The sequence below is a fragment of the Sorex fumeus genome, unplaced genomic scaffold (genome assembly GCF_029834395.1).
Source record: "Sorex fumeus unplaced genomic scaffold, SorFum_2.1 ptg000006l, whole genome shotgun sequence".
NCBI classification, from domain to species: domain Eukaryota; kingdom Metazoa; phylum Chordata; class Mammalia; order Eulipotyphla; family Soricidae; genus Sorex; species Sorex fumeus.
The window spans coordinates 25686525-25707214 of record NW_026606063.1 but is presented as its reverse complement, the minus strand read 5'-3'; the positions used below and the strand labels follow the sequence as shown (position 1 = coordinate 25707214).

At 50.7% G+C, this 20690-nt stretch overlaps 1 protein-coding gene across 3 annotated transcripts in view; it reads left to right on the top strand.

Annotated features, from left to right (window-relative positions):
• The first annotated feature begins 367 nt into the window (after positions 1–367).
• LPIN1 (lipin 1) overlaps positions 368–20690 on the top strand; it is a 159157-nt gene continuing 138834 nt past the window's right edge. For all 3 annotated transcript variants that reach the window (XM_056128498.1, XM_056128506.1, XM_056128489.1), the window contains exon 1: positions 368–473. In XM_056128498.1, the coding sequence (XP_055984473.1) occupies positions 393–473 (81 nt within the window). In that variant the 5' untranslated portion in view covers positions 368–392. The remainder of the gene's footprint in view (positions 474–20690) is intronic.

Genomic DNA, 20690 nt, shown 5'->3' with positions numbered 1-20690 from the left:
CTATGGGGAGGAGTCTCTGAGTTTCCCGCCACAGTCCTCCCTAGCTGGTGCCAGAGGGTAGGAAGCAGCGCACCCAGCTGAGGAACCACAGGGTTCAGGCCCCCACCCGGCGTCCCTGCCAGCCACCGGTCCCTGGGAACTGGAGTCTGCCGGGTCTCCACATCCCAGGGCTCAGGGGGTGTCTGTGTTGTTTGTTAGCCACTCCCCAGGTGGGAGAGGATTTGCAATTCAACACTCTGCTCTTGTGACTTGGCGGGGCTCCTAGGGCGTAAAGGGAAGCCGGAGGCCCTGGGCTTAGTGTCCCCAGCCCAGCCTCCCAGCCACTGGGTGACTTGGGGGGCATTCCTCTGGGGCCACCAGGGAGGAGGCTGTCACTATCCTGCCAGTGGGTCATGGAGGAGCAAGATGGCACCTGCGGCTCCAGCTGGGAGACCCCACAGGACAAAAGCAGCCCGGAGTCCCCTTGGTCATGGGTAAGGGCCTGCGCGTGGCCATCTGTGTGCTGCCGCCCCAGCCCGGGAGGGCGGTGGGACCGTGGGATCCTGGGTGTCCGCGAGTCTCATTTCAGACTCTTTCCAAACCTCTCCAGCCCCATAGGGGGACTGGCTGCTCGGATTATGGCTGCAGCTACAGGAGGGTTAGAGCTTATCCGGGAGGGAGAAACGTTATCCTGAGCCTGGATAGAGAATCTGTCGTGATGGTTTCGATCCTGAAGTCAGGGACTGGGCTTCTTCCTTGCGGGTGTAGGGCCGTAGGCTGGGGTGCACCCTTGCACCCTCATATGGGGCTGTCACTTAAGAATCTGGGAGACCTTGATGCACATGTGTGGAATGACTCTGCCCTCCAGCACCTGCCTGCTGGGGGCTGTGCCATCCGGCCCCTTCCTGTCCTGCCTTTCCTAGAACTGAGCTCAGAGCCCAGGACTATTGGTTAAGCACAGTTATAATAGGAGGAGGAGGAGAGAGTGGTTGGTGAGGAGCTTGGGCATTGAGAAAGGAGTTGGGACTAGGATTCATGTTGGGCTCCTCCTTCCAGCGGCAGAGGTGGGGTCGGCTGTGGTGAAGACGGTGTCCCCCACTCCCATCCCCGGACCAACCATGCTGCTATCTGGACCCTCAGCTGCAGCAGGCCCTGGAGGCCTCAGCCTTCCTGGGAATTTGAATCAAGGCTGTCACATTTGCTCAGGTCCCCCAAGGCATCTGTGTCACCTTAGTTCCTCCATAGTGTGGCCTTGTCCCTTCAGTGGCAAAAGGCTCTGCTGGGGCCTTGCTGTGTGCTCATTTTGAGGTGCAGTGGGGGTACCTCAGGAAGAAAGGGGGGCTTGGAGCATGTTCTGTCTCTGCCAGCCTTGAGCAACTGTGTCCACGGTGCATGGTGCTAGGAGAAGCCTTACCCGGGGCTGCATAAGGGACCCCCTCTACAGCCCATGCCAGAATGGGGTCTGCCCCTGAGAATGCAGCGCCAGTTAGTACCCCCACTCAGATCCAATAGACCAGATTTGTTCAGTTGTCTATGGTTTTGGGGCCACACCCATAAAGGAGTAAGCTCAGGAATTACTCTTGGCTCTGTGCTCACTGGCAGGGCTTGGGGGACTCTCTGGGCTGCTGGGGGTGAAACCTGGGTTTGCCTTGTGCAAGGCAAATGCCCTACTTGCTGTACTATCACTATAGTCTCAGACTTATTCAGCTTGGCGGGGTCCTGCGGAGGACCCACAGTGCTGGAGATACTTAATGATGGTGATGTGGGCCCGACCATTAGGCATCTGTGGTTCTCAGGGGTTACCAGGGCTCTGCCTGGCGGTACTTGGGGTGGGATTGGGAACCACAGTGCCAGGAATCATATTCAGGAAATCACGCATGCAAGGCAAGTGCTACATGCCTGTGAGATTCTTGTGCTGTGCTGTGCTGGGGAGATAGACTTCAGTGTCTTGTGCTGTTCTGGGATGTCCTGGCGTTGTCATGCCCCCCTGCTGACCGAGGACCCACACTGAACTCCCGGGAAGCTCCCCCAGGACCCCCACTTCTCCATAGCCCTGAGATGTGCATCTCATTTTCCAGGGTCTTATTTCCTTAACCCCCTTTCCTCCTAAACACACACACACACACACCACACACACACACACACACACACACACACACACACACACACACAAGATCTCTCATTTCACAGCTGGAAAAGCTGAGGCAAGGGATAAAGGCCTTGGCAATGGCAGCTGAGGGCTGGAAGGGAGACAGGAGACAGGAAGCTGGCCAGGGGGGCCCCTGGGGCCACTTTGAGCCCCTGTCCTGCAGGTGTCCCCTGAAGGGAAGCCCTGCCAATACTTTTCCTGTTTCTGTGGTCTGCAGAGCCCTTAATTCCCCTGCCTGGATAGGTAAGCTCACTGGTCACTAAACACTTAGGGTCTAGAGCAAAGTGAAAGTAAAAGATCGACAGCATCCCCAAAGCCCTCAGGGAGCAGGGAGCTACTGTCACAGGGGTGACACTTCAGTTACAGTGAGGTCCCAGAAAGGGTTCCTGCCCACCTGGGTCTCCCCTTGCCCTGACCCCCTCCATGTCCCATTGCCAGCAGCGCTTTGTTCTAAAGCCCAGCTTAACCCAGTCTGTAGTCCCTCTGTTGGCCTATAGGGCCCTGGAACCTGTGCTGGTGGCGTCTTTATGTGAGTGGGCCCCAGCAGGGGCTGCCAGGCTGGAGCTATAACACTGATGGACTGACAGGCTTCAGGGAGCAAGAATTTGGCTTTGGCTGGTGCTGCTTCTGGAAGGATCTGCCTGATCTGCTGTATTACAGAGGATGGAGCACAGAGAAAGGCCCCCTGAGCACTACAGGGAAGCAGGGAGGCCTCACCCTCTGATAGAGACAGAGAAGGGGCCAGGCAGGGTCCTGGATTAGGCCTTAGAGGACAGAGTAGGCTTGAGCCTAATCGGGGAAGCAGCGAGCAGGGAGGCAGAGCAGGGAAGGGTGGCCAATGCCTTCCCAGAGGCCTGGCGCCGGTGCAGAGCACTTGGGAAGGGAAAGCCGAAGGCAAAGGCTGAGCTGCAGCTGCCATGGCGGGGAGCCTGGCTGGGCTGGCTGTGCCGGAAGGCTCCGGCCGGGCCTCTGGCAGCCGGGCAGCCTCTGAGACACCTGATAGCCTGGGCTGCTGACAGTCCCAGCATGTTCTGGATGGGCTTCAGACCCTCCGGGTTGCAGAGCCTCCTGTAGAGGCCTGGGTCCCACCTCAGACAGCCCAGGGGGCACCACCTGTGACAGGGTGAGGTGGTCTTGCCAGCCGCAGGCACAGGCCAGGAGGGGCCAGCAAAGGCGTAACCAGGAAGCTGTCCCTGAGCCAGGCTTCGGTGAAGAGTAGGGTTTCAATCAACAGCGCAGGGGGGCCAAGCGGGAGACTCAGCCTGGGTGTGGGCAGGGCTTTGAGAGGACAAGGCGTTCCCGACAGCTAAGCCTGGCGGGTTGGTTCCACAGGCTGCTTGGGGTTTCCTTTCTCCTCAGATGGGCCCTCCACAGTCTGAGGAAACTAACAGTCAAAGATGTGCCACCCAGAGTGATTATGTGTAGGTGGGAGCGGGTGGGGGCGGGCAGGAGTCTTCAGGACCTGGGCTCAAGCCCCAGTTGTATTCGACTTATTTCGTTATTTATTTATTTGGGGCTTGGGGACCACACCTGGTGGTGCTCAGGACTCACTCCTGGCTCTGTGCTCTCAGGGATCACTCCTGTTGGGACTCTGGGTATGGGATGCCTGGGGTCAAACCAGGGTCGACTGCCCGCAAGGCAAGTGCCCTTCCCATGGTACTCTCTCTCCTGTCTCTCATGTCACAGTTTTACAGGTTTGGGTTTCCTGGAGTCTTACTTTTGTCACCTGCAAAATGGGGCTTATTGTACCGAATAACACATATCCAGAGTTACTGCTGGTACCTGGTAGCTAAGAGAGAAAAAAAAATAAATCTTGAGGAGGGGGTGGGGGGGAGGAAAAGAAAGGCTGTAATTCATAGAAAGGCTGTTCTTCATTGGTAAATAACCCAGGAAAGAGGATTGAATCTGTTGGTCCTGGCACTGGTCATCTTTGTGCCAGCTCTGAAGGAGGAAGCACACCAACCCCTGAGGATCTCGAGTTTACTCTTTGACCAGACATTTAAGCTCAGCATTCGAGACCTCCCAAAAGCTGCTCTCACCTGCGTCCTTTCAGCTCAGTTCTCTCCTGCTGTGTCACATATGCTGTGATTTTGTTTGGTTTGGGTTTTTGGACCACACCTGGCAGGGGTCAGGCCTTTTCTTGTCTGTGCTCAGGGATCACCCTTGTTGGGGTTCAAGACTCTGTAGGCAGTGCTGGGATCAAACCGGGGCCAGCCATGTGCAAAGCAAGCTTCCTTCCTGCTGTCCTGTCTCTCTAGCCCCTCGCATGCTGTCTTGGGAGACACTGAGCCAGTTATGCTTCTCCAAGTCCAGCAGGGTGAGCGGTCGGACCCGGTCCTGCCTGCTCCAGCTCCTGTGCTCTGAGCCTTGTCTGTGGCCTGGTCCCCTCTGGTAACACTGATCAAAGGCCTAGACAGAGGCAGACATCACCCTCGTGAGCGAGCCCCTTCCTTCAGCCACCTCTGGACCCATGCCTGAAAGTAGTGTGGGCAGACAGGGGAACTCCAGCGCCCCCTGCAGCCTGAAGCCCCTGTTTTCCTCTCTGGCTGGAGAAATTGTTCAAGAGGCTACTGCCTTGGGTGGTCCAAGGCCACCAGCTCCTATGAGTGGGCTCGGTGGGAACAGAGGGGAAACACTGACTGGGCTCGTCTCCGTGGGTTCCCTGCTGGAAAGCAGAACTTTGGGGGGCTTTGCTCTGGTTTCCAGCATGCAGGCTCCCCCCTTGATCCCACCTTCAGGTGGAAGGGTTCGAGACCTAGAGCTCCTCCTGGAGGTGGTCTCTGCCATGACACACAACTACTCAAAGTAATGGGACTTCAGCGACAAGAAGTTAGGATGAGGGTCGGGGATGTCACTCAGGGATGGAGAGCTTGTCTTGCATTTTTGATCTCCAGTGACAAAAAAAAAAACCCAAAAGCAAAAGTGGATGAATACACTGACTCAGTGTAACTAGATGGCACAAGAACAAAATCACGGATTGTTGAGTCTATTGGAATCCTTTGCCATTTCCCTTGTGATTTCACTCTCAGAACTGTGGGAAAACGTTCTGCCTGTTGCACAGAGACTGCAAATCCATCCCATTCTTCAGAATCACAGCCCTACTCATCCTTCAAGGGTTGCCACAGGGAGAGGGGGAGGGATACTGGGGACATTGGTGGTGGAACATGTACACTGGCGGAGGGAGGGGTGTTTGATCATTGTATGACTGAAACTCAAACATGAAAGTTTTATAACTGTAGCTCATGGTCACTGTCACTGTCACTGTCCTCCCGTTGTTCATCGATTAGCTCGAGTGGGCCCAGTAACGTCTCCATTGGAGACTTTGTTGTTACTGTGTTTGGCATATCGAATACATCACGGATGGCTTGCCAGGCTCTGCCGTGCGGGCAAGATACTCTCAGTAGCTTGCCGGGTTCTCCGAGACGGGCAGAGGAATAGAACTCGGGTCGGCCATGTTGGCTGCGTGCAAGGCAAACGCCCTACCGCTGTGCTAATCGCTCCAGCCCGTAGCTCATGGTAATTCAATAAAAAGCAATTTAAAAAGGCTGCCACAGTGATCGTGAGATTTTAATTAGTGCCTGATGCATCCTTGTGTTAGAAATTACTTCTGACTTTTGTTCTGCATTCAGCCCTGCCTCTAACTCCCAGCCTGCCACATCCTAGGTCTTCCCCACTGTTTCCTCTATCCCATGGAGCTGTGATCCCATGGATCTCACAAGGGGGTGGAGGGGGATCTCCATCTCATCAGCCTCCACCCCACCAAGCCCCTGACACACAGCTGCATTGGCTTGAGCCAGTCAGTCTTCTACCCATTGTCCTGATGTGATTAGTTTTGCTCTGGAATGGGGTGATCCTCCAAGCTGAGGGTAGCACAGGTGCTGGGTTTGGATCTGTCCCCTCCCCCGATTGGCTCCCAAAAGTGCTTCCTCCTGCTGTTTAGTTTGTAGGGTTGTAGTCCCTCCAAGCTTTTTGGGTTAAGGGGGTTATTTTGGGGTCACACCTGGTGATGCTCAGGGATTACTCGCAACTCTGTGCTCAGGAATCACTCTTGGCAGACCCAGATCGAACTCGGGTCAGCCATGTGCAAGGCAAGTGCACATTACTTTACAATTTACTGCTGTACTCTTGCTCTAGCTCCAGTCCCTCCAACCTCCTGGCCCAGGCTTGATGGGGTGGTGCTTTGTACAGACATAATGTCTGTCATATGAAGACCAAGACCGAAAATCAGTGCCAGAGGCTGGAGTTTTGTGTGAAAAGAGTACTTAGGGTCCTGTGCTCTGCAGTCACACTGCCTGAGCCAGTTGCCAACAAGGACTGAAGGGAATAGATTGAATAGATTCCCTGTCCGGGCACAGAGCCCAGCTTTCTTGCTGGCTAACTGGTGAGTGACCTTTCAGAGCTGCATGTCCTCATCTGCAAAACAGATTTTGTGAGGGCTCCGTGAATTTAAAGCCATAAAGCCCCGGAGGTGTTTGGAATCAGTATTAGAACTTTTTCTTTTCTTTTTTTTTTAAATATAGGAGTATTGCTATTTATCCAGCCATTGATTAAGCTGATTGAATTGAGCATGAACTCCACATTACTTTTTAAAAATATTTTTAAATTAAATATCCTTGAGATAGCCCGTTACAAAACTGTTCATAATTGGGTTTCAGTCATACAATGATCCCTCCCTAGTGTACATTTCCCACCACCAATGTTCCCGTTTTTTCCTACCACCATCCCCCAACACCCCACTCCCCTCCCCCATTCTCCCTCTATTTGAGTCACTTTCCTTCTTGCTCTCTCTCTCCTTTTCCTTTTGTGCATTATGGTTTGCAATACAGGTGCTAAGAGGTCATGGTGTTTGTTCAGGGCATTCAATATTTTTATCAGGATGGTAAGGCTGGAGTAGCTTTTCAATTGTGTGGCTGCTTTGGGGTGTGAATGTGACTGCCAAGGCTTCTGGAAGTACAGGGAGGTGGGGGGAGGTAGCCCATCCTGACCCCAAGAAAGATTAGGCCTTTTTCTTGACCCATGTGCTCTCTAGTCACATCCAGTGAAATATGTGACCAGCCCAGGAAGTGTGAAATGAGGAACTGCAAGTCTTTACCTTCTGACTCAACATCCCCCTGGAATAGCTCTCCAGAGAGAAAACATCCAGACGAACTGCCAGCATGGCTAACATGACTATTTTCCAAGAGAGATACCATTTCTGGAGAAAACAACTTATCAGTTTATTGATTTAAAAATTCCTGAAATTTTAGGAGTTTAGCTTTATTCATCTATATGTGTGTAGGTGTTATCACTTTCACAATAACATTTTTGTTTTGTTCTGGGGCCACCCCTCCCACCTGTAGTGCTCAGAGTTTACTCCTGGCTCCTTCATTCAGGGGCCACGTATGGCAGGATTGGGGTACCATGTGGGGTGCAGGGGATCATACCCAGATTGGTGTGAGCAACTGCTCTACCCATTGCTTTGGCCCCCACAATAAAATATTTTTAGTAACTGTTTTCCTTTTTTTTTTCTTGTTTATTTTCCCAGGAGTCTAGCTACTTGATTGCATTTAAAAAATGTTGAGGGGGCCGGAGTGATAGTACAATGACTAGGGCATTTTCCTTGCATGCATCCAACCCGGGTTCAATCCCCAGCATCCCATATGGTCCCCCAAGCACCGCCAGGAGTAATTCCTGAGCGCAGAGCGAGGAGTAACCCCTGAGCATCGCTGGGTGTGACCCAAAAAGCAAAATAAATAAACAGAAATAAAAGAATGTTGAGGATAAGGGCTTCACTCTTGGCCAGCAAGAAATATATAATTATATCTATGCAAATGCTCTAGGAGACAGTGCTCTGCGGAGTTCAGGAGCTAAGAACCAGGGTTTAGGCTTGGCATCCCAAATACCTAGTTATATGACCTTGGATAAAGTCTCAGCCCTAAAAAGTTTCCATCTCTCTGCCTGGTTGAAAGGCTCGTAAGAGTGACCTGAATTAAAGCACTTACAAACTCTGGAAAACCCTGCCAACGTAGTTGTACTTGTAGATATCTGCTCAGCCTCCTCTAGGCTTCTTGGGGGGCTTGTTCAAAAAGCAGATGGACTGGAATTAAAACGAGAGCCAACTAGCTAAGCACAACATGAAATAATTAGTATCCTATGGCATACAGCATGTCAGGGATTTGTGTTCTGAGATGAACAATGCACAATCGTGGATCAGAAGGCAAGAGGTCTGGACTGGCTCTGTTTCCAGCCGTGAGGACAGGATGCCAATATGTGGTCAGAAAGTCTTATTTTGTGTGTGACAAATGGGCCTGGAGTAAAGGGATGAGAAAAAGGCTGAAAAAGGAGAAAGAAGTGAAATCTGACTGCTTGTTTTACACCTGCCTATGTTCTAGGCTTACTCCTGGCTCTGTGTTCAGGGATGACTCTTGGCAGTGCACTGGGGACCATATGGCATGCCAGGGATTTAACCTGAGTCAGCCACATGCCAGTACTATCTCTCCAGCCCCAAGTCTAAGGGCTTTGGATTTGGAAAGACAGGAATATGCTTCTCTCTACTCTCTTCTCCTGAGCTTCGCAGAGGAGATGGGGGACAGGGCCACCCCCAACAAGTGTACTCCATGATCTATGACCCTCTGTCCTCTCCTTTCCACCTCTGCCAATTTGATCTGAGCCTCTCTGAGCCACAGACTCTTTATCTTCACAACTGGGTCGAATGCAGCTGCTCTGAGCTTTGGTGAGGGCCCAGGAAGGGTGTGTGTGTGTGTGTGTGTGTGTGTGTGTGTGTGTGTGTGTGTGTGTGTTTTACTTTGAAAAGGGCTGTGGGGGAAGCAGACAGTTTCTGAGAATTCTGCGTGTTCTGTCAAGCTGGGGAGCTGTGAGTCCAGGTCACACTGGCTTCTACTGATCCGACAGTGGCCCTGGATGGGACCCGACACCTGGAGGTGGATTCCCCACATCTCCCTGCGTCAGGAATGAGGATGGGAGGAATAGGCACATCTGTGGCAATGCCTGCCATGCCCTCTCCTGAGTTTCTGTTCAAGGAGGTATCGTGATGCAGGGCTAAGGGGTGAGGCTACAGGGCACACATTGGTGCTTTTATGGGTGCACACTGGAGAATGAGGCTAGAACCAGGCTGTTGGTATATTGATGTGAGTTTCCCCACTTGGCATGGTTTATCCTGTGTGGATGCCACAGGTGTTTGGGGGACAGAAAGAGCTTATCTTTCTTTAATGAAATGAGTAGAATTGTAGATGATGCCTTTCTTCTCTTCTTTCCTCTCTTCTTGATATTTAAAAATAGAATCAAGAACCCATGTCAGTCATCTGTGGTCACTCAATCAAAAGTAATCAAAAAGCATTGATTTTTTTATTCATTTGTTCTCTTCAGTCATTGACATTCATGGACTTCCCATTCTGTGGTTGGCATCCTCGTAGGCACTGGAAATGAAACGACCCCAAAACAGACACTCCTGCTCTCCTGTGTGTGTGTGTGGGGGGGGGGGGGGAGGGAACGGAGAAACAGCAAAACATCAACAAGCAAACGGGCCAGGCATGGAAGGGAAAAACAGAATAAAGCAGAATGAGATGATCTGAGCATAAGATGGGAGAAAGGGGTGTTCTTAAACAAGGGGTCGGAGCTGGAGTGACAGTCTAGCAGGTAGGGTATTTGCCTTGTATGCAGCCAGCCCCAATTCGATCCCCAGCATCCCATTTGGTCCCCCTGAGCACTGCCAGGAGTAACTCTTGAATGTACAGCCAGGAGTAACCCCTGAGCATCATCAAGTGTGACCCAAAAAACCCCCCCAAAAAACCAAACCAAACCAAAATAAAACCCCGACTCCCCAAAAAAACACAAAAAACAAAAAACAAGGGGTCAAGGAAAGGTGTGCTGAGAAGGGGACACTGAAGGCAACATCTTTAGGAGGTGAGGGGAGTGGGGATGGCTTTGGGGGTGTCCGGGCCTGAGTTGGAAGCATCCTGGCAGGTTGAAGGAACACCAAAGGGGCCAGTATGACTGAATGGAGAGAAGATGGGAATGAGTGGACATGGGGGGGGGCATGTGCAAGCACGGTAAAGGCTGGGGCTGGCTGAGCATTGCAAAGGCAGCACTCCTGCCTCTGAGAGCAGAGCCATGGCGGTGTTTGGGGTTGTGTGTTGTCTTGGCCCTCCAGCTCCTGGGCTCTCAGTGGGCAGAGGAAAAGTGTGGGCCCAGATGAGAGACCAAGGTGATGCTGGGAGTTGAGGGTGATGGTGGTCGGGGAGAGGGCTGCAGTGTGAAGGGCTGAGCAGAGCAGTGAGGCTCTCTGAAGAGAGATGCTGGGCCTGAAGACTGGAGGTGATGGGTGAGGAGAGGGCCCAGGGGTGCCTCCAAGCATTTGACTGAAGCAGTTGGAACTATGGAGCTGTCCTGAAGGGTTTTTCAGGGTGTGGTAGGGTTGGAGTGTGGTGGGGAGTGGACAGCAGCTGCTCAGGGTGGACAAGTCACCCCCAGGATGACTAGTAAAGTAAATAGTAAAGGCCCTCCCGTTGATCATCGATTTGCTCGAGCGGGCCCAGTAACGTCTCCATTGGAGACTTTGTTGTTACTGTGTTTGGCATATCAAATACATCACGGGGAGCTTGCCAGGCTCTGCCGTGCGACCAGGATGACTATGAAAAGATAATTGGAGGGAGGAGGTCTAGGCTGGTAGTGTAGCTTGAATCCCCAAAATTCAGAGTGGAGTAACTCAACTCTGGAGCAGCCCTTTTAGTTGGCTAGAAGACTGAGCTCCTCTGAAGGTGCTAGCCATGTTTTCTAGACAACTATAGCAGAGCTAAGACTAAATTTTGAGTCTTGAGACCTCTCAGGGAGGAAGGGTCTGTTCATTCAGGTGCTTCTTTGAGTGTCTCTTGGCATTCGATTTGCACTATGTCTGGTCTATTGCTTTTTCCAGATGTTTCCCACCTCCCTCTCTTGGTCTTCAGCTTTCTCTCCCATCTCTGCCTAGTCCAGCCAGTTTTCTTTCATGGTTGACACTTGATTAATAGAGTGTCTCAGGGCAGGATGCCACCATCTGTGAGCTACTGATTTCCCAGCACCTTGTCCAAATGTAGCCTTTGCTGGAACCTCAGCTTGGAAGGAATCCTTCATTCTCAGCCTCCAACTTCCTTTGGAACTCAGCAGACACCAGATTTCATTGTAGTTATTCTAAGCTGGCTCTAGACACTGAGCCAGGGCTTGACCCTTGTTGCTTGGACAGATGAATGAGTGACATGACGAGGGAGCACCCCTAGGTGGTGGTCATTTGATGAGGAGCTTTTCCTGGTCTCGTCATTCATGAACGGCGTCATCCCTTCCCTCCCTTGTGCCTTTGTTGTGTGATCAGCCACAGCAGTGCCAGTGTGGACAGGACACACTTGGACAGTTGAAGCAGAACAACCAAGGACGTGCTCTGTAGTGAGGCCCAGGCATGAATGGGGCACAAAGACCAATGTTGGGATGAATGAACACTGGGAAAGAGGAAGGATGGTCTGGCCCAGGTGAGGCTGGTGTTGATCAGCAATGGGACAGAGCCTTTGTGATGTGTTTAGTGGGTGGACGGGTCTGCTTTAAAGGGACAGGATTGGGCCATGGAGATGTCTCTAAGGGCATCTGGACCGCAGGCTTAGCCTGCAGGAGCCCTGAGTTTGATCCCTGCCCTATATGGTCCCCATATACCATAGGCAGTGGCTACCAAATAAAGGAAAATAAGATTGGGGTGTTTGGCCATAGCCTGAGCACCATGATCAAAGCTTATGCCAACCTGGAAAAGGACCCAAAGCTCAATGGGAGAGGCCCAGAACTTGTGACTTCAAAGGGGACACTTGCTGCCTTTCTCTGTCCCCATCAGGGCCCCAAATCACTGCTGTCCTCACAGAGCAGAGCATGTGGGTTAGAATGTGCGTCTCTGGTGATGGTGATGAACAGATACACTCCAGGGCACTGAGCCTTGTTACTCATGCTTCCCCTTTTGTCCTGGCTTGCAGTGGGCAGAGTTTTGTTTAGAGGCTGACGGCAGGATTATGGTGAGTCTAGATTTCAGGAGGAATTCTCTCCTGCCCAGTATGCCGAGTCCTGTTCCATTTCACTGGCTTTGATCAAGTCTTCTATTACTTGTTTTTCTCTCTAAGATGCTCAAATTCCTTTCTTAGATTTGATAAGGGCACTGCACAAACAATAACTCCCAAATTTAGAATGCCATGACCTGGTGTCTATTTTTTTTTAATTTTTGCTTTTTGGGGTCATACCAGGTGTTGCACAGGAGTTACTCCTGGCTCTGCACTTCGGAATTACTCCTGGCGGTGCTCAGGGGACCATATGGGATGCTGGGAATCGAACCCAGGTCAGCTCTGTGCAAGGCAAACGCCCTACCTGCTGTGCTATCGCTCCAGCCCCTGGTGTCTATGTTTTAAATCCACACAGGCTTGACAAGAGAGGAGGGCTCTCTTGATTGTGACAGGAATGTGACTGATGACGTTCTACATCAGCAACTTTATTGCTGGGACTAGAGGAGGGGTGGAAGGATGTGTCATCTCTGATATGGGGACAGAAGGGACTGACCCCTCATCCTTTGAAGGGTATGTGTTGGAGGGATACAGAGAACAAGATGCTCAAGGGAGAAGCGGATTCAGGAGAGCATTTGAGAGCATCGGGATACACAGTCCTTCTGGTATGGCCTTAGGCAGAGGTGCTGCAACTTTGGAATGGGGACCCCTCAGCACAGGGCTCTCTACAGGTGATGTAGCCTCTGCATGGTCCTAAAAGGAACACCTCTTGTAAAGTGGTTGCTAAACCTGCTCTTCTGGATCCTCCCAGGACGGGAGATGCATGCTGAAAGTAGACTATAGACCGAACATGATTGCCATTCAATGCCTCTTTTGCAAACCACAGCACCCAAAAGGAGAGAGAGAGAACAAAAGGGAATGCCCTGCCACAGAGATAGGGTGGGATGGGGGAGATGGAGGGTGGGAGGGATACTGGGATCCGTGGTGGTGGAAAGTGGGCACTGGTGGAGGGATGGGTACTCGATCATTGTCTAATTGAAACCCAAGCACAAAAATTTGTATGTCTACAACTGTACCTCATGGTGTTTCACTAATAAAAATAAAAAAAAAACACAAATTTTGGAGTCTGTCAGATGACAAAAATAAACAAACAAACAAACAAACAAACAAACCTGCTCTTCTCTGGGGCAGAGAGTGAAGGAGCCCTCTCCTTGGGTGCTCATGTCCAGTGGGAGCTGCCAGGGTGCTGTCTGGTCTGTCGTTGGCATGGTGCTGGCTGAAAGGTGACTGGCAGCTGTGCTCCAGGCTGCACCCCGCTTCCATGCCTGCTGAGTTCTGGGATGATGCGGGCAGCCATAGCTGGATGAGGCATCTTTCAAAAATGTTTCTCTGTAGAGGCTCTTTCAGCTGGGCCCAGGGTGGGGGGCCTGGCCGTGACTTCCAACCCTCTCCCCAGGATGGAACCTCCATTACAAGGTAGTCATTTGCAAAGATGCAAATTGGATGCTTGGTGCTGCCCTTCTCAGGCTCCATTTCCTTCCCTCACGGCCCCCAGTTCTTTCACCTTGTTTCAACCCCTCTGACCTGGGTGTTCCTTGTTTGCCCCATAAAAGTGCAGCTTTGCGGGGAGCTGGAGCCATAGTATAGTGGGTGGAGTGCTTGCCTTGCATGTAGCTGACCTGGGTTCAATCCCTTGAACCCTATAAAGTCTCCTGACCCCTGTCAGAAGAGAGTACTGAATCAGATGTAAGCCCTGAGCACCGGTGGGTGTAGCCAAAAATCAAAACACACCAAACCCAAACAAAAAAGCAAAACCTTCAGCAGGTTTTTGATATTCTGGCTCAGAAGCATCTTTCTTTCTTTCTTTCTTTCTTTCTTTCTTTCTTTCTTTCTTTCCTTCCTTCCTTCCTTCCTTCCTTCTTTCTTTCTTTCTTTCCTTCTTTCTTTCTTTCTTTCTGGGTCACACCCGGTAATGCACAGGGGTTACTCCTGGCTCTGCACTCAGGAATTATTCCTGGAGGTGCTCAGGGAACCATATGGGATGCTGGCAATAGAACCCGGGTCATTCGCGTGCAAGGCAAATGCTCTACCCGCTGTGCTATTGCTCCAGCCCCAGTAGCATCCTCTTGAGGCCGCATAACCACAGAATCCCTGACAGGACAGGCGGCAGGGCACAGCACCTCTCTGGCTCCAACAAAGCCAGGGCAAATGAAAAACGAGTCAAGAACATTTCAGCCAACAATCTGAGTTTTGTCGAAACCCTAGAGTGAATCCTCCACTGAAGGATGGGAGATTCGAACTTCAGAGTGGCTCAAAATAAGGGCACGGGGGACTCGCCTCGCTGGTGTCTTGCCCTGACTTGACCTAGGCAGACACAGAGTTTATTAATAGCCATTTGATAGGCACTTCACAGTTAATGGTGAAGCAAGATGGGCTCGGGTTTCTGCTTTCCATCCAATTAGAAATGCCCAATGAGTGAGAGGTCACCAGATGGAAGGAGAAGGAACAGGGAGTCTCGAGGGCTGAACGTTGAGTGACCCCCTTATATAAGTAATTTTGCAATCACGACCTATTGGTAACTCAAGGTGCTTTCAAAGGTGTCAGCCTCAGGCTTGCTATTGTTGTAGCTCACTGAGTGTGTCCTATAGGTCAGCTGCCCCCCGGGCATTTTCCTCAGTGTCTTATTAATCCTCACTGGAACTATGTGAGTGAATTATGAACCCGGGAGCATTCTGGGGAGCAATGACCCGACTAGCCTACAGCCTCACCAGATCATCGTTGCGTGAGGGTTCTTGCTTCCATGGGCCGGGCTTTCTCGCGAAGTGCCACTGCCCATTCTTCAGATGAACTCTCACGTCCTTCATGTTTCCCCAGCCTGCAGGTCTCTACTTAGCCCTGATGCTTGGGACTAGAGAGTCAATTCTCCAGAGGGGTCCCATGCCCGAGGTAGGGCGTAGGAGGTAGGAGGTAATTTTCCAATTGTTATCCCTGTTATCTTATTAGAGTGATGGCAAGGGTGGGCTAGGAATAACAGGAGACGCTTCCGTCAACCATGGAAGCTGCCCTTGAAACCTTTTTAAGTAAACCAAGATGATGGTAGAGTGAGTCCGTGATTCTCGAGTGTTGGACTGACAGGGGCTTGCCGACTGACTATCTCGTCTAGCCTTGCACACAGAGCTGGACCATCCTCTTCTCCAGCCACGTAGGAACCATTTAGCCACTCCCAGAATGTCTTGATTTTTCTTGGACGTCCGGGTATCCAAATAACAGAGAACTAAAGTCTGTGGCTTAGGCCTCAGGCATCTCTTTTCCTAGAAGCCCTGATGACACAAACTCAGGGTGACAAAGATAATTCTAACCTCCTCGGGGCTCAGCTACTTCCTTCCTTCTTTCTTTCTTTCTTTCTTTCTTTCTTTCTTTCTTTCTTTCCTTCTTTCTTTCTCCCTCCTCCCTCCCTCCCTCCCTCCCTCCCTCCCTCCCTCCCTCCTTTCTCTTTCTTTCTCTTTCTTTCTTTCTTTCTTTCTTTCTTTCTTTCTTTCTTTCTTTCTTTCTTTCTTTCTTTCTCTCTTCTCCTCCTCCTCTTCCCCCTCTTCCTCCTCCTCCTTCTCCCCTTTCCCCTTTCCCCCTCTTCCTCCTCCTCCTTCTCCCCTTCCCTCTCTTCCTCCTCTTTCTTCTCTTCCTCCTCCTACTCCCCCCTTCCTCCTCCTCCTCTTCCCTCTCCTCCTCCTCCACTTCCCCTCCTCCTCCTCCTCCTTTGTCTCCTTCTTCTCCTTCTCCTCCTTCTCTTCCTTCTCCTCCTTTTTCTCTTTCTACTTCTCCTCCTCCTTCTCCTCCTCCTCCTCCTCTTCTTCTTCTTCCTCTTCCTCTTCTTTTTTCATTTTGCTTTTTGGGTCACACCCGGCAATGCTCAGTGGCTACTCCTGGCTCTGCACTCACTTCTGGCGGTGCTTGGGGCCCATATCAGATGCTGGGAATCAAACCAGCGAGACACATGCCCTACCTGCCGTACTACCACTCCGTCCCAGGGCTCAGCTTCTCACCTAGAGGCCCCTGAGCCTCTCTTTTCCATTCACATGGTCCCTCTCCTCTTCTGGGAGCTCTTTCTCAGTCTTCAGGGCTCAATTCTCAGTTTGTTAGTGAAGCTTCTGCCCTTTGGACCAAATGAACTCAACTTCCTCGGGGTGCCCATCGTCATTTGTACCCCGCCCCCTCAGAGCACTTTTCTCCCCGTGTGGATGACTTCTGCAACTGCTCTTCTCTCTGCTACACTGTGAGCTTCTGCAGGATGGAAAGGTCGCCTGGTCTGTCTTGGGTCTCCGGGCACCTGCAGGGATCTGGTTGAGAGAAAAGACTTGGTAAACAGAAGCAGAAGGTTGAGCAGCTTTAACCGTAGTCGTGTTGTTTAGCCTCATGAGGAAACAAACGTGTCTTTCTGAACTGTCCAAATGGTCCATGATCCCAGCTGGACACTCTAGTGCCACTCAGAAGCAGTCCACTATATATCCAATCGAGGCAGCTCTCCTGTCTCTCCTTTTCCCCTGCCCACCCCTTCATCCCACTAGTTTTTCCTTTCTCTTTCCCTCTTTCTCGTTCCCTCCATTGTCCCTTTCTCCTTCTCTCACCTCCGTCTGTCTCGCCTGTCCCTCCTTCCCACGCTCTATCCCCTTGTTCCTCCCACCCTCTGCCCACTTGTTCCCTTCTCTCTCTTTTTGATTGTAAACACTGAGCAGGGATCTGGATCATATGCTTAGTGTAGCTGCTGTACTTACTATAATATCATCCAAACCAAATATCCAACCTATGCTTTGAGGGAATCTAGGAATATTTTCCTCAGATGCCTTGCTGAAACCATTATGGACCCTTGTGTGTGTATACTGTTTGTATCTGAGAACTTAATTATGCTATGAAAAAGGGCAGAGCTGTTCCCAGGGAATTGTGTCACCTTCTTAAAGACTAACAATGTTCCTGGAGAGGTGGGGGCATGCAGATTGAGGGGCATTGGGGAACATTCCCTAAAGGGATACTTTACCCTCAGGGGTTATATTGCAGCTTCAGAAATTTAAAGCAACAATATCTGCAAGAGTAGATGTGTATGGTGTTTGTGTGTGTGTGTGTGTGTGTGTGTGTGTGTGTGTGTGTCTCATTTGGATGTCAGTTTGGTTCAGTTTACATTTCAAATTGAACCCCCAGAGGCTTTCTTGGAGATTGTGTCTTGCTGAGAAAGGAAGGCAGCTTCCCTGGGCGTTTACAGCAGATGGAGCTAGAGAGTCAGGCAGGCCCCAGAACCTGGGGTAGCCGGAGGCGGGGTTGGAGGTTGCGGGGAGGGGGGGCGGGGGTTCAGGCGTCTTTCTAAGGGCTGGGCCCTAGAATCATTTAAACAACTGTTTTTGATATATATATTTTTTGAAGCCTGAATTCTGTCCCTTCCTGTGGAATCCTGTTTATGGCATTGAGCCTTGGGCTCTAACAAGTTACTATGTGACACTTACATGTTGTTAAGCATATATTCTAGAAGTATCAGTTCTAGAATGATCTAAATACAGTTGACCTGCTGAATGACCGGGTCAGCAATCTGAGTCCTCATTGGCCCTAAGACTTTCCAGTCATGCTGGTTCCCTGGAGCCAATCAGAAATGCAACCTTTCAGACCTCAGCCCTACTGCCAGAATCTACATTAAAAAAAAAAAAAGGCTTAAATGAAAATATTATTGAAACCACTTAACTGTGTCCAAAAAAAAATGTCCACAATGTTGGCAGTATAGAAAATTATGATAAGTAGCTTTTTTTTTTTTTTTTTGCTCTTTGGGTCACACCCAGCAATGCACAGGGGTTTCTCCTGGCTCTGCACTCAGGAATCACTCCTGGCGGTGCTCAGGGGACCATATGGGATGCTGGGAATTGAACTCGGGTCGGCCGCGTGCAAGGCAAACGCCCTACCCGCTGTGCTATCACTCCAGCCCATGATGAGTAGCTTTAATTGTATCTTTAAGTCATGTTCACAAGCTTAAATCTGCAGATCAGAATTGAAGCAATTCTGGAGATGTGTGAATGTCTCCTTAATATACTGATTACAAAGTGAGAAATAAAGAAACGGTGCTGGGGATCTTGGTGGCATTGTGGGGCAGGGCAGGGATTGAGCTTGACTTAACTTTAATAACTACACCTATAGAAAATGACCCATTCATCCGAGAGATTTCTCCTTGTGTTGTTCTCATTGTGAACACACCCAGCCACCATCGCATGGCTGAGGGGCCGGGGGGCTGTCTGCAGCCTCCTTCTAACTCTGCCTCCTGTTAGCTCAGAGATCAGTTTTGCTTCTGAACTTCCCCCACTTTCCCTGTCCTTTATGGGTGGTGTCTTTTTTTTTTTTTTTTTGCTTTGCTTTGTTTTGTTTGGAGGGTTACACCCAGGAGTGCCCAGGAATCAGTCCTGGTGGTGGGTGCTTAGGGGGACCATATGGTGGTTCTTGGGGACCTATCCAAGTGCTCCGGCCCCAGTTTTTGTGATGTCCAGGGTCACACTCTTGATCATGGTGCTAGGGATCATGGTGGCATTGTGGGGCAGGATTGAGCTTGAGCCCTTATGCCCACCTGCACTCTTCTGCTGAGTCACAGCCTCGACTTATTTATTTATTTTCAGTGAAACAAATAGATTTTATATGGAGAATTTTTAAGGTGTGGAGGGGGAGAGAGTGAGAGAGAGAGAGTACTCAAGAGAGAATATGGGTTTCTCCAAGGGCAGAGGGGGCCCTTACACACATCCTAGCATTAGACACAAAAGCATGAAAATACACATCTCAAGAGGGGAGATGCGGGCGACACATGTGCTCAGCCCACATGTGCTCGGCTATGTGGGAGCAAGCACACATGGGCTCGGGCCGCATATGCGTCTAGACTTATTTATTTATGTATTTTTGAAGTTATCTAATTTGGACCATGCCCAACAGTGCTCAGGGCATACTTCTGATTCTGGGCTCAGTGGTCACTCCTGGCAAAAACTCAAGAAGCTGTCTGGGGGCCAGGGATGGAGCTGAGCCCTCGCCACTGTCCGACTGTGTCCTAGAACCTGGATTTGTAGCAGGAGCTCCTGGGAGAATGACCAGTCCTGGAGTGTGAACCATCTGGAGCATTGTCGCAGCTAATGGGGACACACGCTGTGCGTGAGCCACTTCAAGTCCTCTTTCCTCGCCTCTGAGGGACAGGCAGTAAGAACAACAGATGTCCAACTTCCACCATGGGTTGCGAATATGGCTATATATATATATATATATTTATATATATATAGCTGGAGCGATAGCACAGCAGTAGGGCATTTGCCTTGCACACAGCCAATATGGCCAACCCTAGTTCGATTCCTCCGTCCCTCTCGGAGAGCCCAGCAAGCTACTGAGAGTATCTCGCCCACACGGCAAAGCCTGGCAAGCTCCCCGTGACATATTGGATATGCCAAACACAGTAACAAAGTGTCACTATATATATATATATATATATATATATATATATATATATATTGGCTGGGGGGGACTGGAGCGATAGCACAGTGGGTAGGGTGTTTGCCTTGCACGCAGCCAACATGGCCGACCCAAGTTTGATTCCTTTGCCCTCTCGGAGAGCCCGGCAAGCTACTGAGAGTATCTTGCCCGCACGGCAGAGCCTGGCAAAATACCCGTGATGTATTCGATATGCCAAACACAGTAACAAGTCTCACGATGGAGACATTACTGGGCCCGCTTGAGAAAATTCATGAACAACGGGAGGATCGTGATCGTGATCGTGATTGGCTGGGGGAACCACACTCAGAGATGCTCAGGGCTTTTTCCTGGCTCTGCACTCAGGGATCACTCCTGGTGGTGCTGGAGGACCATATGGGATTCCAGGATTGAACCTAGGTTGACCGTGTATGAAGCAAATATCCTACCCACCGTGCTATTGCTCTTGCCCCAATAGCTATATAATTTTTATTTATTACTCTTATTATTTTTTTAATAGGGGTTCCCCAGTGGTACTGGAGATAGGACCCTGAGGCCACTCCTGGCAACACTTGGCCTCAGGGTGAGGGCCTGATGGGCTAATACTCAGGTCTGGCAGTGTGGTGTTGCTCAAGTCTAGGGGTGCTGGGGTCACCAGGGCTGTCTTGGTGGTGCTCCGGAGACTATATGATACCAGGTATTAAACTCAGGGTCTCTCGAATGCAAGGCATGCACTGCATCCCTGTAAGTTATTCCTCTGGTCCCAAAGGCTATGTCCTTTAAAAATCTTTTTATGCCCAATGCTTAGCATTGAATGTATTTGTCGATTTGGCACTTAGAATGATAGAATTTTTGAAAACAGGAAAGAGCAGGTTGCACAGAACAAGCCACGCAGTGTTGAAGTGGTGTTTCTGGGGTCAGACACTCTAGGACGGTTGCACAAGCTTTGCGCAAGTCTGTGAAGAGAGCGCGCTGACGCCAACACAGCCCCAAGCTCCCTAAAGTCCTTCTCCTGCCCCGCACTCGACCCTCTGTCTTTGTGAAGGTTGTCCAACACCTATGACTGCAGCTCTCTCCACTGAGTGTCCCATTAC